This window comes from Narcine bancroftii, chromosome 2 (assembly GCF_036971445.1).
Source record: "Narcine bancroftii isolate sNarBan1 chromosome 2, sNarBan1.hap1, whole genome shotgun sequence".
Classification (NCBI taxonomy): domain Eukaryota; kingdom Metazoa; phylum Chordata; class Chondrichthyes; order Torpediniformes; family Narcinidae; genus Narcine; species Narcine bancroftii.
In genome coordinates, this window is record NC_091470.1 from 98,623,533 (window position 1) to 98,642,292 (window position 18,760).

Consider the following 18,760-nt stretch of genomic DNA (forward strand, 5'->3'; position numbering starts at 1 on the left):
TTTTGTCACTTGAAACTCCAGCTGCAGTTTTCCTTTTTATCTGAATTGTTCTAGTTTTTTTTGGTGTCTTAAAGCCCAGCCCCACAGTAGAGGTGGGTGGGGGGTTATCCACCTCTGGGTGTATGAATTATAGGTACATGTGATTAAGTTTGAAAATTATAACAATGGTGCTCTTTTCAATGCTGAATTAATTTAATGGTGTGGCTGATAAAGCTGAATGTTGCAGCTATCATTTTCTCAGTTATCTCAGGCAGGAGACAGATTAGTGAGTCCCATATTCTTAATGGGTTCACTCCCTCCACTGGCAAGAGTCATTAACAGGTCATTGTTCAGTCACAGCTGTGGGTTGATTGGAAACTTTTCTTGGATCAGGGGAACAGAATTTTCATCATCACTCTCTTCTAAAACCTTGTCACTAAGGATCAGTTTGTGACACCGTAGGCTTCAATAAAGATGGTGACCACAAAAAGGGTAATTGGATCAATCAATCAATCTTGACCAAGGGAATTATTCTGGATCAGTGATGTACCATAACTCAGTCTTTTGTCTATTTTGAGACTCTGGTCATTGAGGTAATGATAACACTGGATAACAATTTTTTTTCAAAGGTTTGCTTCCTGAAAAAAATTGGGGATTATGACAGACAACTTCAAGCTGAACAAAAAGATAATTTTAGACTTGCTGTATCACGTAGGGACATTAACTTTTATTGAACTTAGCAAGTTTAATTGCATCACGATGCTGACACATTGCATTAGCTCAACTGATCTAAAAATGTTTTGCCGCTGATTTTCGTTTGTACTCAGCATCTGATGCCTCTCTTGTCAGTGTCCAACAATAGTCGACCAGCATTAATGGATTCCAGTTGCCCTGATACTGTTTTTACATGGTCACAATGTCCTGGTCAAACCTTTCACTGTGTTCGTCACTGATGGCACCAGGATTAGCAGGGAAGGAGTCCAAGTGTGAATGCAGAAAGTGAATTTTCAGTGACATGGTTTTGTATGCTTGAAGTAGACTTACACAAAAATAGGTTATATCTAAAAAATGGTATGTGATCGGAAAATTTTAAAGTGATTTTCATGACCAGCGGTTTAAAATCTATAAAATACACCCAAAAGTTTTCAGGAAGCAAAATCTTCATTATCCAATGTTATGTATTATCTGAGAACATTGTATGGAAAATACATTGAATGATATCATGTGCAAAATTTCCAGGGAATGATTGAGGTTAGATTGCCTTTAAATCTTCACTGTAGAGTTGGGAAACAATGATTGATTATACCCAGCTTAGCTAAAGAACACAGCAGATTTCTTCCATTTGTGTTGGATATGATATCTAAAAAAAAAATTCAAGTTGTTCTGAACTATTTAAAAAAAAAAATCAACTCCCAAATAAAATCTGCCAAGGAATTGCATGTGGCAAATAAGTAGAGAATGAGCTTGGCAAGATGAACTTTTGATTAAGAGTGCCCTCTTCTCTTGCAGGTTCAGCCTGAGAGTAACCTGCTGGGCTAAAAGGGTTGGGTTTGTCACCCCTCCCCCCCACCCTGTCTAGCCAAAGTAGAACGTTATTAGGCAATAGGTGGGTCTCGGCTGCTGGGGACAAGGCAGACTGCTTCGAAAACTCAGAAGATTGGTTTTCGTCTTATCCTCCATGTTATAGATATAAGGGAGTGCAAACATATTGGAAAGAAGTATGTTAAAAATGATAGGATTTCCCTGAATCGAAACAAATGAGTTCTATTCCTTGAATCAAACCAGCCTTTGATTCTATCCGTGCTTGGTTTAGTAATGGGACTGAGAGATTGTGAATGGCCTGAAACCCATCAGCATTCAACTCTTGCACTTTGGAAAAATCAGACCTTTAAAGCCAATGGCCTGTTTGGAAAATATTTGAAGAATGCACACATTAGATGATCAATAGCTCTGGACTGCTTTAATTTAGATTTTGTCCTGACAGAATTCAGTTATAAATTATTGGATCAAGTTGTATGGTGTGCTGCAGAAATGTTAATAACTTGGGCGAATCTAGAATTTGAACAAGGCTTTCGGGTCAGATTTTGGCCATAAATTAGTGTATTCTTGCACAGCAGAACTTTTTTATTAAAGAAACATTTTGCATATTGGGCAGTCATCAGACATTATGTACAAAGTGGCTCTTTATCATCCAGAGAAGCAGCCATCAAACATATTCATAAATATCAATGGAGGCTTCCTTAGAGGAAACTATGGTACCGAAGTCCAAACTAGTCCCTGAACTTGGTCTAGGAAATGAGCAAGAATTGAAACTTGTATAAAAGATCATGATTGGAGCATAACCACCTCACCCAATGTTCAAATGAGAGAACTCAGCCTTAAAATATAGATGGTCTGTGCAAATTGTTGCAACAAAAGGACTTTGAGCTATAGATGTTGGAGCTGCACCCTAAACAGACATCCAGAAAAGTAGCTGAAATTCAGGGAGAGGGATTGTCCAACATATATGAGGTTTGCATGTTTTAATGTCCACTTTGTGTCCTCAAGCATCCAAAGTTGAGTTGTAATATCTGATGGTTAGTTCCCCCAACGAGGAAGGGGAAGGGGAAAGAAATTGCCAAGGTTGCAGCCCAAAATTAAGAATGCATGGGCATTCTTGATTAGTTAGAGAGAAGCACAATCCATTACCTATAAAGATGAAGACAGAAGAGATGGAATCTGGAGCAAAAAAAATGTTGGAAGAATTAAGTTGGTCAAATGGCATATGTGAAGGCAAAGGGATGGTCGCTGTTTCAGATCAAGACCCTGGCTCCCGCCTTCTTGACCTGGAATATTGACTATCCTTTTGCCTCCACATATATTGCTTGACCCACTCAGTTCTTGCTGGATATTACCTAGACCAGTAAAATATGTGCTTTTAATAGATGTGTCTTGGGGATGCAGTTCCTTAAGCCAGTCACAGAACAAGGGTGAAATGTTATATTGGGCTTCTCAAATGCAGCTTGTAACTTGCTGTGGGATTACCTACCAGCTGTGGCTATTATACAATCATTGTATCTTGTTTTGGGCCATATCCTTCCTTAAATTACAATCAAATGCTGAGGAGAATATTTTGGTTTAACTCAGGATTGCAAGCTTCTAAAGGCGATTTGGAAAAGGCTTTTAAATTTGTTGTGTCTGAGTCATCAAATACTGTGGTGAGACGCGGCTCATTATGTGTCGAAGCATGAAGGTCACAATTGTCTTGGAAGCGAAGAGTTGCTGTGGGAAAACAGCCTCACTTCCTGCCCTGCAGAAACTTTTCTGGATATTTCTCAGCAAGATGCATACAGGCATAGCACTGGTTCAACCAGTTGTAGGGAGAATGCTAGATGTGTGCTTATCTCTTCTGTAGTTGAGGCCAATGGGAATTATTCCCCCCCCCCCCCGCACCTATTATAGACAGTGGAAAACACAAATGACGTCCTGCTCCTCTCCCTGTCATTGGTTTGAGTTTTTGCATGTTGATGAACTTCAGTTTTGATTGTTTCTTGCTCTCAGTCAATTTTATCCATTGGGTTTTCACTTCAGTACAGTTTTCATCTCTTCTAACTATTCAGCTTTGTTACTTGCACCTTTACTCATCTTCAAATCAAAAGGTTCAGGCTTCTAATCCAACTCCATTGACTTGAACTCAATTATCAGGATCGAAGGGCGTCCGCTTAGAACAGATATGCGTGAGAGTTTCTTTAACCAGAGGGTGGTAAATCTGCGGAATTTGTTGCCACAGGCAGTTATGGGGGTCAGATCATTGAGGCGAAGCCAGGACATTAAAGGTTATGGGATAAGGCTGGGCTGTGGGGTCGAGTTGTAAAGTGGATCAGCTCATGATTAAATGATTGGATGGGAAGAATAGCCCATTTCTGCTCCTTTGGAGAGGACATTATAAACAGAAGTCCCCTTTGCTTTCCTGGGTAGATGTAAAAGATTCTGAAGATGATCAGGGAGGTTACTGGTATTCCTGAGTCAACATTGTTATGAACAATGTCATTATCACCCTGCTTCCTGTGAGTAGGTTGGCCTGCTTCATTTCCTGAACTACTACAGAGGCTACCTTCCACTGTAAAGCACTTGGGAACATTCTGAAGGTACTATGTCAATCCAAGTCTTTTTTGGCTCATTGTTGCCTTTTTCATGTGAGTATAAAGTTTAAGGGCACTGAGAAGAAAATTTACTGACCCCATATTAGATTTTCTTTGTAGAGTTCTTCAGGCGGTGCACACTGCTTCTATGAGTGAAGCCTAAGGTGGTATCTGTATCGCTGTGCTATTGACATGGGATCTTTCTTGCCTGTTAAACTATTCCTGTTATACAGTACTCCATGAGCAGGCCCCTTATAAACCTTCTTAGAGAAGCAAATTGGACCATAGCTCACACCTGAACTCAGCTGATCTATCTGATGTTGCAGGTATTTTTCTCGCTGTATTCAGCAAGCATAAAATGCATTTTGAGTTTAGAAGAACAGGCACGCTCGCTCGCTCTGGGTCTATTGCTCCCACTCCAGATGTACGCACAGAATCACTGGGTTATATTCAAGGAAAGCGCTTCAATTGGTGCTGAGTTGAAGTGCTAGGGGGAAAAAAGTATTTTCTTTTGTCATCTTTTCTGTGGTTTAATCGATGCGACCTACTTATTGTAGGACGTTATGGTTGTGGGTGAGCCAGCACTAATGGGTGGGGAGTTCGGTGACGAGGATGAGCGCCTAATCACGCGGTTAGAGAACGGCCAGTATGATGCAGCCAATGGTATGGATGACGAGGACGACCTCCGTAACTTGCCAACCTTGGGGAATAGCAGTCCTTGGAACAGTAAAGCACCATCGAGCCAGGAGAGCAAGTCCGATAACCCAACGTCTCAGTAACGGTACTGAGAGCTGTAGTAACAAATGGCAGGGACTGATGCATTCGAAGGTTTACGCCTCTTGCAGATATTCGGTTGCGAACAAAATGCTTCATGAACAGTGATTTGGGGCATAAAATAAGTGTTAATTTTATTTTGGGTGTAACTGCATCTTATTAGAAGGAACCTATACCAGGATCAGGCTTACGTCCTGCTCCTTATCCCAGTCCAGTGACTGAGAGAACATTGCTTTGCCATCTCACAGTTATAGACTTTGATTGAAGAGTTTTAGCTGTAAGTCCCATATGCAGTTCACACATAGTGTGTTCCACTTGAGTGAAGAATCATTGGAAAGAATCAAAGTGTCAGTGAAACTCTTCCATGACCCAATACAAGAGTAATAATAGATAGTTCAAACTAAGCTAATAGTGTTAGTGGCTGCACACTGGCTTCTTTAGAACGAACTTTGAACTCAAATTGTTGCCAAGGCATTAATTTCACCGGGACTCATTAAATATTATTGAACCTGGCCATGAACTGTGCTCCCATTGGATAGCACAACCCTATTACAGCGCCAGCAACCTGGTTTCGAATTCGGCGCTGTCTGTAAGGAGTTTGCACATTCTCCCTGTGCCTGCGTGGGTTTTCCCCGGGTGCTCCAGTTTCCTCCCACCCTTCAAAGCATACGGGGTGGGGGGGGGGGGGGGGGTTGGGTTGTAGGTTAATTGGGTGTAAATTGGGCAGCATGGGCTCGTGGGCTGAAAGGGCCTGTTACTGTGCTGTCTATCTAATTAAAAGAAAAAAACTCCTTAAAGTACGTTCCTCCAAACTTCACATAGGTTATGCAGGGGTATCTAACTGGCTTTTCTTTTGAATGTACACTTGGTACTTTCACATTCTGAAACTTGCTAAAAAAGCCCCTTTTTGAATGATTCAAGCCTTGGTAGATTTTTTTTATATACTTGTAGAACTACAATTGTTAGTAATGATGTTTAATATATTTCCACTTCTTTTCAAAATGTGAAAGCACTGAGCTCATGCCCAAACGTCCTTGTGACATATTGGAAGACACAGGACTAACAAATGATTCTGACTCATTGGCCTTTCTCTCAAGGGGAACTAAAATACAAGGAATTCCCCCCCCCCCCCCCCGGCAATTTAATGAGAAGGCGACCCTGTGCTGTCCTTCACCATATTTAGCCCACCGAAGTACGTCTGAATACTTTCCACCTAGTGTGCTGTGGCTTCCCTTGTTCAGCCCACCTGCAGCTCTGATTTTATGCACTTATTTTTGCCCTGCAATCAACTGATAATTCTGTGGAGGTGTGATGTATGACACTGTAAATGTAAAATGACAATGAATTGATTTTATTGCATTGTGCAGGTTGACTTTTGTCTTGTGTGGTTCAATATAATTTAAATTGTTTTTCTCCCCATTGTCAAAGGTAACATATGATTTAAAATTTGATTCTTAAATCCCATCAGGTTTTAAGTGCACGTCATAGTTGCAGGTAAATTGAGGTGTAGAACGTTTCCAGCAGTGGCTTTGTGCCATTTGTGAAACAAATCTGGAACATAGATTTGTCATGTAGAAGGCTCACTCCCTTCTATGGGACTCCCCCCCTCCACCCCCCCCCCACCACAAATCCTCTTCTGCCCACCACCCCAGCACGTATGGAAGTTCTGGGATTTCTTTGGGATTTTCAGGAATCCCAGAACTTTCTGCAGTGCTGAGAAATGAACACAAAGGAGTGATAACTTCATGGTCAGTTTTTCTTTTGTAATTTTTATTTCTCCCATCTGTTTAGATCCTCCATGCCATGCACCATTCTTAGGCCGAGAGGACAGATCCCTGATCCCAGGCCTCCGTCAATGTCGCTGTTGACCGGAAGCTGAGAGGTGTGTGAGAACGGTTCAGGGTAATCACCGTCTCCCTGGCACTGCTAGGCTGAGATCCGGAACTCGCTACATGGAGGATTGTGGATGCTGAACTGTATCCGGTCAGTCCACAGCATGGTGTCTTGGAGTGCAAGTACACTGCACAACTCAAACAACCACTGTCCTGTTTCCTGTCACGTAGATAGCGATTGGTGATCATGGCAAAACAAAGGTTAACTCAATTGAACAAAAATATCAAACCTGTCTGATTACAAGGAAAATCGGATGAGTCAATGCAAGTGGAGAAAGAAAACGAACAGGGAGCATCTGTCCATTTGCTGTTAATATACCACTTACTGAACCATGTAGGCTGAATGATGGAATATATACTGGCATGATCTGTGGGATCTTATAATGCTAACTGTACAATGTTGTGTTTGTGGAGCTGTGCAGAAGGTTCCTACTGCCATACTGAGTCACAGTGGTGCCCGTGCTTCTGTTAATTTTGCAAAGTTGGACTCCACTTTGTTATACATAACAAGAAAATGCTGTAGGAACGCTCATCCAGCAGCCATGGGGAGAGCAGTCTTATTGATGTGCTTTGGAATTGTCCTTGTGCTGAATGTCCAATGCACTAGTTCCTCTGCCTTTAAAGGAAAGAAAAGAAGCCCCCACCTCAAGGATGTCAAATGTATTTATTTTGGCAGCTATAACACAGGCAGCTGGCCGACGTGAAACCAGGATGGTAATTTCAAGTCTTCTGCACATTCCACACTTGAGTTGTGTTATTGCTGAAGGTTTTGTTCTGGGAGACAGGCAAAGATCTGGAACAGATCTGTCTGTGCTTCGAAGCAGAAATGCAATTCTCAGCACTCAGCTATTATTTTTATTACTTGTTAATAATTTACACTTGTCTTTATAGTTTGGAGTCAGATTTGACTCCTGTGTGTAAATATGTTCTTGTCAATTTCAGACAAGCCCCCAGGTCACTGCGTAATTGTGGCCACCGTCATGAGTATATAATAAGGTGTGGTCCAATCCTGATGTCAAACAAGACCTGGCCAATTTTCTGGACCAGATGCTAGGGTCCAGCCAGCATCTGCTCAGCGCATGGCCGATCAGATTGACTTGTCTTCATCCACAGAGGATGATAGATCTTGGGTCTCTTCAGGATATTCAGCGGATTGAATTCAGTGTGTGAGTAGCTGTATCCAAGCCATGACGTGTTGGTTCAGATTGCTAGTGAGATGCTCCTGTCTTGTTAGGAAGCTCCAAGAGTTTCTCCCAACAAAAAGTAAATAGTACTCCATATTTTGCTCTACGGTATGTAGCTTTTAGATGTTTGAAGGGAACCATTAGAAAGCAAAGTAAGGATGTTGTCTAGTTTGTAAGCTTCTGTGTCTAAAGATCTGAGATTTGTTTCTGAATTTGCAGCCATTTCCATCCAGCTAAAAGCCACCCAGCCCTGCAAGACTCACATTTATGCTCCCATTCTCTTCAGAAAAGAGAGCAATGCATAAAGTAGATTATACAATGAACTGAGCAAAGAATGAGGACTCAAATTACATTTATAGTTAGGCTCCACTACTGCTGAAACACTGAATTGCCTAAGCATTCTTTTCGGCATGAGTGTTGCCTTTTATGCTTGTCAGAAAAGATTTGTACTCGTTTTCTACATATCCAACAAGGGGATCCCATCAATTTGGTAATGTTTAATGAGATTGGGTGGTACGGTTAGCATGTTGCTGTTCCACCACCAGCAAACCGGGTTCAAATCCCGCGCTGTCTGTAAGAAGTTTGTATGTTCTCCCCGTGTCTGTGTGGGTTTCGTCTGAGTGCTCCAGTTTCCTCCTACCCTTCAAAAAAACTTCTGGAGTTGTGAGGTAAATTGGTCATACAGGAGTATTTGTGGACCAGAAGAGCCCATTTCCGTGCTCCATCTCTAAATTATTTTTTTAATTAAAATTAAAAGAGTGGTAAAATACATACCAGATTAAAATGTGCATGAAACTGGAAAATTTTCAGTTTCTGTTTTCGCATTAGTGTTTCTATAATATGTGTTGATGGATTGGAAACTATCTGACTTCAGCCTGTCCACAATCTTCCATCATCAGGCAGTCATTTCATAAACTCTTGCTTAATGCTGTTCTTTTTCAATGTTTATATTGAAATTCCACATTGAAAAATACATGTTAAAAGTTAAAAAAAATTACACTCAGTTCATCCAAGATGCCCCGCATTCTCAATATATTACAGTAATATTTTATAAAAAGATCTAAACCCACTACCAAAAATGAAGCTGTTTGGCAAGGAGAGGAAAAAATAATTCCTGATCAAAGTGATAAATTACCTTATTAGTCAACACTTCTGCATTCATATCAATCAAAGATTATAAAAATAATTCAAAAAAGGTCCCCACAGTGTTTGAAAATTTAAATTCAAATTGGAAATTGAGATCTCCTCTAAATTTAAACATGACATGACGTTCATAGCCATTGGGTATGAGTAGGTGGGGCATTGTCCCTCCATCTGAGCAACACCGCCCATCTAGCCATAAGAGAAGTAAAAGCACATACAATTTTCAATTGGAATTTTCAAATTGGTTAATACCTCATCTTTATGTGCCCGTCACTCCCTCCTCTAGTCCACAGAGCCGACATGCCCAAAGTCAAATGATCTTGTTTTTATGCGGATGTATCTCCTCGAGGTGATAGGTTCAACAATGGAGAATCTTCATTAATTCACATGTTTTGGACATCCCAGCATCTTGAGAAATACTGGAATGAAATATTTCAAATTTTTTCTGTATTTTTTAATGTTAGTTTTAACCCATATCCTTTAACTGCCTGGTTTGGTATTGTTGGAGAGAGTGGCATAACTCTCATGGCATCTGATTTGCATGTATTAGTTTTTATTTCTCTTCTGGCTTAATGCTGTTAAACCAACAATTATTCCCCAATCCAAGAATTGACAATGCTCATAAATACATTGGTCTCTGTTAATTCTGCACATGATCACTATTTGATTATGTTTATGAAACAGTTCCCTACATTTAAAAAAAAATCACTTCTAAATGAGTGGATGTTGCCTTTAACTGAGGGATGGTTATTGAACAGGTAGAGTGGTTTATAAGCATCCTGTAGGACAGTGGGTGTTCAATACAGCAGTGTTTCAGGGATCATTCAGACTGCTGGTTTAAGTTGCATGTTAGAGCTGTCCTTGGTTCTATTCACCCCTTCAGAAAGTTGGGTTAAAATTGGGAAAGTGTTTATTTGGATACTAAGTGTATTGATACTCTGCTAGGATTTCACCTTGAACCCAGATTGCTGTGTCTCCAACACTAGTGCCCTCATGTCACTGATAAAATGAAAATAAGAAAATTAAGTAAGTATAGGATTAAAGAACCCCTTTTGGTCTTCCCTTCACTGTTGTTTGTTTATTTGTTTGATTCATCACATGTAGTTCTTTCTACCATTTTTTTTTAGTAATCTGTGAAACCCTGTGTGACATTCAACCTGAGAGCTCCTTCAGAGTGGCAGGATTGTGTCATTGTTTTTATACTGGGCACAAGACAGAAGTGATGAGAGTAGCCCATCTTAGCATTTCTGAACATGTTAAATAAAGGACATGCTTTTATACCAGATCACTACAGACTAGAACATCAAGTTCTTGTTAGTTTGACTCATTACAGACTGTTAAGCTATTTGAATAAAAACTTTTCTCAGCTTTATGCGTCTGACAATTCTTTATTCAGTTTACCTCTAAGTTTTTGCTGCTCCCACCATCAGTCGTCAAGTTTATCATCATCTGATTGCCCAAGTACAACCTGATGAAACAGTATTCTCTGGTCCTCGGTGCAAAACACGCAGACACATAACTGGACATAACCCTCAGGTCAAGTGTTCAGTCATGTGCTGCATATCGTCTGTTCGGCCAACGTCCGACCGCATACACGTCTGTGGTTCCAAAAGGTTATAATAGAGTTCAAAAATCCTGATCGGAGAGCAGGACGTAGCAGACATAACCGGACGTAGTGAACGCAACAGCTTCCTGCACACATGTATCTCCTGACTTGTATACAAAGTGATTGCACAGCCAGGGGTATAATAGTACAGTACATATATAACCTAAAATACATATGTATTGATAATCATAAACTCCAGACTCACCCAACATGACGTTAGCCCTGCAAGCTTCAACTGGTAAGTACAGATTACGTATTAGCTTATGCATACAGTCATGTATATTTACAATATATTATATTATTTGTACAGTATTAACCTACTTAACCCATATATTACCATGGCTATTTAGTTAATTCAGGTACACTACAGCATCCCATATAGCTTTGCTAAGTATATATCTGGAACCAAGTCAGAAGCCATTTCACCTGCTGGTCAAGGCCTGCCCACAGATTAGCGCACACCTGGTCATTGGCCCCTTTAATTACCTCATTAATACCTGGGCCAGACTCTCCACCTAATGGCCTGATCACACCCACCACTTGTGAGGCATCTGGCTCTTCTGTCACTCCAGGTTGTGAACCGTGGATGATGCTGGAAAGCCATTGGTAATATGGTGTTTTCATAATGTTCAAATCACATAATCCTTTTTCACAGAACATACACATGTTAAGCGACGCATGACTGTGTGTGCGTGCGTGCGCGCGCGCACACATATGCATGTTTCTTGAAAATGAGTGTCTTGGATGGTCAATGTGAGCAGTTCCTTTGGTCGTTCAGTGTTCTCACTGCCTGTGGGAAGAAGCTGCATCTCAGCCTGGTGGTGTTGGCTCTGATACTCCTGGATCTTCCCTGATGGGTGCAGCTGAAAAATACTGTGTGTGAGGTGGAAGGGGTCCTCAATGATTTTGAGTCCCCTCTTCAGACAGCAATCCCAATAGATCATGTCAATTGGGGTGGGGGGAGAATCCAGCGACCTCTCTGACACTCTTACAGTCCTGTGGATTGACCTCCTATCCACTTCTCTGCTGCATCCATGCCATACTGATGCAGCCGGCCAGGACACTCTTGGTGGAGCTGCTGTAAAAGGTTGGCATAATAGGGGCATAAATTTAGTGTGAGGTGTTTGGGTGTTCAGATTTATACCAAAGACCGAGTAACATTTCTGCATGGTATTTTGTGCCTTGCAAGTGTTATGATACCATCTTTAAACTTGGGATGGTTGCTAAGGAATAGCCGCAGAGATGGAGGAGTAATCATGTTCTTACTAAGTCAACGAGTGAGCATTCACATCCCTCTCAGGTTTTGCAACACTGCTTGAAGTAAATCTCCATCCTAAGTGTGGAGGATCATGTCACAGCTCCGTCTGGAACCTGGTGGGTATTTGGATGGCAGAGTGTCATGTGGCCTCCATCTGGAACCAAGTCAGAAGCCATTTCACCTGCTGGTCAAGGCCTGCCCACAGATTAGCGCACACCTGGTCATTGGCCCCTTTAATTACCTCATTAATACCTGGGCCAGACTCTCCAGCTAATGGCCTGATCACACCCACCACTTGTGAGGCATCTGGCTCTTCTGTCACTCCAGGTTGTGAACCGTGGATGATGCTGGAAAGCCATTGGTAAAGTGTGCGCTGACAAAGGGTTGGGAGCTGTAGTATTGCGTGTCTAGAAATCACTGTCCCTAGTTTAGAGTGCCTGCACTATATCGAAGTGGGGGGGGGGGGGGGGGCGTGGAAGGAGGTATCAAATGTAACTTGGTTATAAGGCTTTCTATCTGCGAGCAGTTGCAAGAGAGAGAGTGTCTTTTAAGCATGTAAAATCCTCTTAGGATTTACCAAACTTGTTTCTTTACACACAACAACCCCCTGGTTCTGCACTCTCCACTGGGCATCTACCTTGACAATGCTCCTCAGGTTGACGCTTGAGCTGCTCGACTCACAAGAGCTGAGGTTGGGTCTTTGGTCTTTACACAAGACAGCTTTTACACCCCAGCAATTGATCTGATGATTCTATCCTGCAATAGTACAAAGTCAAGTATACCCCTTACGAAGACACTTCTTCAAAGGAGGTCTCACCAGGGCCTCAATGCAATCTCAGCCCCTTGTGTTGAGGCCTGATGGACTTGTTCCAAGAACAGGCATTGATGAATCGAATGGCTTTATTCCTTACCCTTGTGTCGTGTGAATCAGCACAGCGAGACCCTGCTCTCGACCTTCTTAAATCTTCATTTACTCCACATTGTGTGGGCTTTTGCTGCCCACAGGAACAGCCTCACATTTTCCACTTTGAGGTCCATCTGCCAACTTCCCCATTCTAACATGTCCATGATCTGCTGTGCATGTTGAGTTCTGGTTTCTTGGCTTCAGAGCAGCAGAAGTGGCAGTCTCCTCCAAGCCATTACTATCGATGCTGAATATCGGAAGGGCCCAGATTGAGCCCTGCACCACCCCACTGTAAAGCGTGAAATTTCTACTGTTCTTCTGTCCTTTATACCAATTTGTCTGTAATCCTTGAGCTCCTCGTTATATGCAAGCAGAATTCTACGTGAGGTCTTATCAAATGCCTTTCTTCCACTTGTTTCCTTTTATCCACTAGCTCGTTGATCATGTCCCAAAAATGTTCGGTAGATTTGTCAAGGTGATTATTTTTCTCTTCATGAAAATCATTTTGGGGACCTATCAGTGCTGTGATTTTCGAAGTGTCCGTTCAGAAAAAGAATAAAGCCATTCGATAAATCGATGCCTGCTCTTGGAACAAGTCCATCAGACTCATATCCTTGCTTTGCTTTTCTTACTACCTACAACCCATTCACCAGAGGTAAATTACAGAGACCAATTAACACGAGAAGGAGGAAACCCCCTCACTGTCGCAGGTATTGGGGCTGGTGTTCGTGAGGGGGCCGATGACGGACAGGGCTCCAGAGGGTCTCAGTCTAAGCTTCGGTTTAGAACAAGGATCCCCAAACATTTCCCCTTCATGGAACCTCATTGACTGTCAGGCATACAATCCCAGTGCTGGACTGGGGGAGGGGGCAGTGGTGGCGCTAACAAAGGTAAAAAGAGCACATACGTTGTTCTACGCTCAGTCTGCCCTCCTGTTTGCTCTCAACTTATACAAAGGCTAAAGCCAAATACAACATGACGGCCACCAAGGCCAGCTCTCGCGAGGTGTTGTCCACCTCTGCCATAGGTGTTATTTTCCCATTGATCTGCCCCTACTTTCCACTGCAAAAGTTCAATCAGCCCCCCCCCCCACCCAGGTGTTATTGACCCCCTGGCATTTATTGGTCCCTTGGATAGTCCCATTGACTGCCAGGGGTTGATAAATGACCACTTTGGAGAGCCCTGGTTTAGAACCAGGGGCTGAGCAGGGTGACTTGGATGCTGGGGCTTGTGTTCACCTCTGGAAGAGAGGAGGGCATGGGCTACGGCGACACAGGGAAGCATCGGAGGAGGTGGCAGCATCCACAGACACCTGATGTCCAGGAAGGGACTCCTGCTTCTCTTTCTCTTCATGGTAGGGATGCAGGACCAGTATGCCTTTATGGGCAAAGAAAAATAAACACGTTTTGAGTATTACAATAAAACTCCAGGTACTTGGAATTCAAGCAACTGGCAAAAAGAGTAGAGAAAAATAAATTTTAAAATGTTAAATAAGAATAAACCGGTAAAAACTATGTAAGATTAAAATTGTAACACATAAACCTTTGATGAAGATGGGAGCAAATATTCAGCCAGCGGAGGGCCTTGGTTGGGCTTTGCTAGTTGCACCTGTTTGAATAAAGTTGTGTGAAACAGCGATGGTGTCGCCCAGGATGAAGACCTGGTTGATGCCACTTGCTGTTGGGGTAACTCCCTTAAAGTGTCTCCTTATCTCTGCTTAGTAAGAGTCACCCCGGTCTGAGGCTTTATCTGTAAACTTGGGTAAACTTGAGGGGGGTGGGTTTAATTATCTATAATATTGTTGTTTGTCTTTCTGGCGGCTCCGTGGAGGGGGAGGAACCTGCAGATGCAGCGACAGTTAAATGTTTTCAAGGAATGTGACTGAAAATAAAGTAAAATGCTTTAGTTTAAATATTCATGCAAGTAAAGATTGTTCAATGTAAGTACAGTATTTTTAAATGTTTATTCTAAATGCAGGTATTAGGAATTGTAAGAATAAGTCTCAAGCAACAGGAACAAGCAACACAGGATAAGCAACACTTAACCAGCAACTACTTTAGGTGCTGGATAGCAGGGGTTTTACTGTATGTGCACAACAATGAAGGAACCGGGAATGTGTCTTTGCCCCTTTCCCTCCCCTCCCTTTCTTAAAAAACAGTGTTTCCTTTTTTTAAAAAACCTTTGGTTCAAGGTATCAGTTATGATCATTGGTCTGTTTTACTGGTAAGTATCCAATCATTTTCAGATATTTTTACTGACCAAAATCTTGCTTCTTTTGAACTATTATCCACCAAATATACAATCCGTAGCCAGTTTTCCCCGCTATGTACAGGTTTTTAAATTCTTTAATTCTGAAGCTCTCTGAAGGCCTGGAACCTAATATGATTTATCATTTCAAACCCAGTTATAAAGGGGTGGGATGTGGCCTTCATGAATTACTTTTAAATTCTAGGGATAGTTCCCTGGACAATTTTTAAAAATCTATGGGAACAAGATTTTCAACAGTTATTTTCTGAAACGACGTGGAATTCTATTCTCAAATGAGGGCATTCATTCTTTCTTTGTGCGAGATGTTCATTATTACAGGTCATACATCGGGCCCACTATCCCAATGTCCAATTTGCTAAATTCTATTCTAATCTCTTCCAAATGTGATAAATGTCTAACTGAAGAAGGTTCATTGTATCATACGTTCTGGTTATGTCCTCTGTCCAATATTAACCCCTGTGCTAGCCATGCCCCCACACTAGCCGTGCCCCCTACACAAAATGTACAGTCCCCTAGAATTTAATCTCTCCTGCAGAATTGAAGAAGGTTTGATCATCATTATTTATTTGACTCATTTATTTAACAATGTTTTGGTTGGGTTTGCTGCTTCATAGAACTCAATCTTCAGGGTAATACTCCGTCTTTCATTAATCACAGATGCATCACTTTTCTCATGGGCTTTTAAATTTTTCAGTGGATTCCCTTTGTTTCTGTATTTGCAATTCCCCGAGTTCCTTTCTTAATTACTTTTCAATTTTGTTAGGTTCACTAATTATTGATCCCAATGTTTACCTTCCTTTTTCCTTATTATTTGCAGTGGACTCTTTGTGTTAAGCCAGTCGCCCCCGAAGGGAAGGGATTGATAATTAGTACAGTGGGTTTCTTTTTAAATGTAACAAAGTTTTCAGTACTATTTGTATTGTTATATAAGATTTATTAATACTTTATTTTATTAGAAACAAATGTAATATTTATTTAATGAAAATATTGAAAAAGCATTCCCCAAATGACCTGTCATCCACCACTTCCCTTGTCTTTAATCCCATTCTCCTTGGACAAGTCATGGGGTTGCAGGCTTTCATTTGCCCAGGTCTCTTTGCCCACCTACTCCTGGCCGCAGGTGAAGTTTGAGGGCTTGATCTGCCTGCCTGCCCTGCCACGGGGAATGGGCCAGTGCAAGTTAGCCTCACCAAGCAGCCTCTCATTTGGATAAAATCCTGTTAGACTGGGAGTTCCTGCTCTCACCACAGAACAGCACTACGTGGCCACAAACATGCGCCACAAGTGGCATCACGATGTCTGTCAAAAGTTCAGCTTTGCTGAAGAATGTCGGGGTGGCTCTCTCGGTGAGTGGGATCCCAGAGAGTGCCTGTGTTTGTATATTCTTTTGACCCAACCACATGTCCATTGAAACCTTCCAGTTCCATGTAAACAGTAGTACATTCCTTCAAAATACCATATCCAAACGTTGTACGAGAAAGCTGAAAAACCAACCTACTGCATTGCCTTTACCTTCACAAAAACATCTGCTTCCACAATTTGACAAAATTGGCTCCATCTTTAAATGCTTCACAATATTATCAGCACATGGGGGTTGGTCAGGGCAAAGTGAGCTGGCGAAGTGCAGATTTTATATCGATACAAAATGTAGATGTTGGTGAAACAAGAATGTTTGCTAACGCTGCAATTGTAATGGAGAAGCTCAGCAGGTTACTCAACATTCTCTATGTAGCTAAGATATATAACCAATGTATTGGTATGTAAATATTATGTTTTGTGGTTTAATATTATATGTGCATGCAATATATACAATCTTTTTATTTGTTTTAACATACACAAGTTACATATGGTAATAATGACAAAGTAAATTAATATCAATTAGCAGTGAACAAGGTTATTAAAATGGAAAAAGGGAAAGAAATAAAAAAATATATGTTGTTAAACTAAGAATCTAACCCCATCCTATGAGGGCTGCTGGCCAAGTCCACTACTAGTAATATTAATAATAATGGGGTCAACAAAAAAACACAGAAGTAGTTATACTGTCAGGATAATGTGAACTATTCTGTAACCATGTAGGAATACACCCTTCTCACTGTGGTAACTGTAGTACACCACTGTGGGGTGTATGTGTACATATATGAGTGTGAGTGACCAGTTTCCTGAGATGGTGTAAGACATCAGTAAGTAAAGTCTCTTATGTTATTTGAATCTTGCATCTCTAAGTTATTGAAGAAGCCTCCCAAGTAACACAGACACATAACAATAATTAATCTATAAATTTTGAAAATAATTGAGAAAAGAACCCCAGAGAGAGAGGGTGGGGGTGGGGGGGGGGGGGGGAGTTGAGATCCATTGAACACCTCATTATTTTTAGGAGACAAACATGCCCTCGTCCAACAACCATTGAGTGGAAGGGGCAGCATCTTTCCATCTCTGCAAAAAGGCCCTTCTAGCCATGAGGGAAGCAAAAGCCATGACATGGGATTGGGAAGAAGTCAATGTTAAATCCATTGGCCCCACTCAGTCCAAAGATAGCTAAGAAAGGGGCTAGGAGTCAAATTAATATTGAGAACTAACGATAAAGTATGCAACACCCCCTTGGCAGAAATTAAATAGAGAAAGACATGGCCAAAACATATGATACATGTACCTTCCTCAGTATATGCAATCTAATGTAAAATTATAGACATATAATGTTTTAAATGTATTTAATATATCCAATATCATTATTTACACATATATGTATATATAAATATATATTGTATATTTTGGTCTTTTGATGCAATTACCTCAGACATTTTTTTAGATATTTACAAATTAAACATTTTGTTCAGTCTAAGCTTTCTGATTTCCCGTGTATTTCAAATACTAATATTCTTGATCAATTTTTAAAACTTTTTTTTTTACATGGAGGACTGATATCCTGTATTTGTAGTAGTTTATTCAGTAGTTCTCAACCTTTTTCCATTCACCTACCTATCACTTTAAGTATTCCCTATGTCATCAGTGCTCTGTGATTGGTAAGAAATTACTTAATGTGATAGGTGAGTGGAAAGAAAATGTTTGAAAACCATTGTTTTAATCATATCTAATTGATTCATTCTTGTCACATTTGTGGCCCAAAATGTGAAGTTAATAAAACATTAAACACAAGTTTTATCAGGTAAACTTCTCAGGGTCTTTATTCTCCAGTTTCCTTTGTTCTCCTGCTTGTGCTCTTATCTCTCTCTCATACCACGTGACTTCCGGTACATCTCATACATATTCATTATCATGACAGTTCTGTGCACGGTTTCATAACTCCAAAGGAAATGGGCCAATGACAATTTTTCTCGTAAAATATTTCAGTAACAATTGGGTCTAGAGCAGTGATTCTCAACCTTCCCTTCCCACTCACGTCCCACCTTATGCAATCGCTTACTAATCACATTATGGCATAGGGATTACTTAAAGTGGTATGTGAGTGGAAAGGAAAAGGATTTAAAAATCAGTCTCCATGGCTGGGATCAAGAATGATTGAGAACAAGATTTGAATATAACATTTTCAGCTGAAGATTGATTAATGATTCCTCATTTTTGTGCAAGGCATTGCTTATACAATTTAAGGTGGGACATAGAACTCACAGGT

General features: G+C 41.0%; 1 protein-coding gene across 7 annotated transcripts in view; it reads left to right on the top strand.

Moving 5' to 3' along the window:
- Nucleotides 1-10,463, top strand: part of LOC138753977 (LIM domain-binding protein 1-like) — a 38,256-nt gene extending 27,793 nt beyond the window's left edge. For 2 of the 7 annotated variants that reach the window (XM_069917640.1, XM_069917644.1), the window contains exon 9: nucleotides 6,666-10,463. In XM_069917640.1, coding sequence (XP_069773741.1) covers nucleotides 6,666-6,692 — 27 coding nt within the window. In that variant the 3' untranslated portion in view covers nucleotides 6,693-10,463. The other 5 variants (XM_069917639.1, XM_069917641.1, XM_069917645.1 and 2 more) reach the window with 4 other exon arrangements.
- The last annotated feature ends 8,297 nt before the right edge of the window (nucleotides 10,464-18,760 follow it).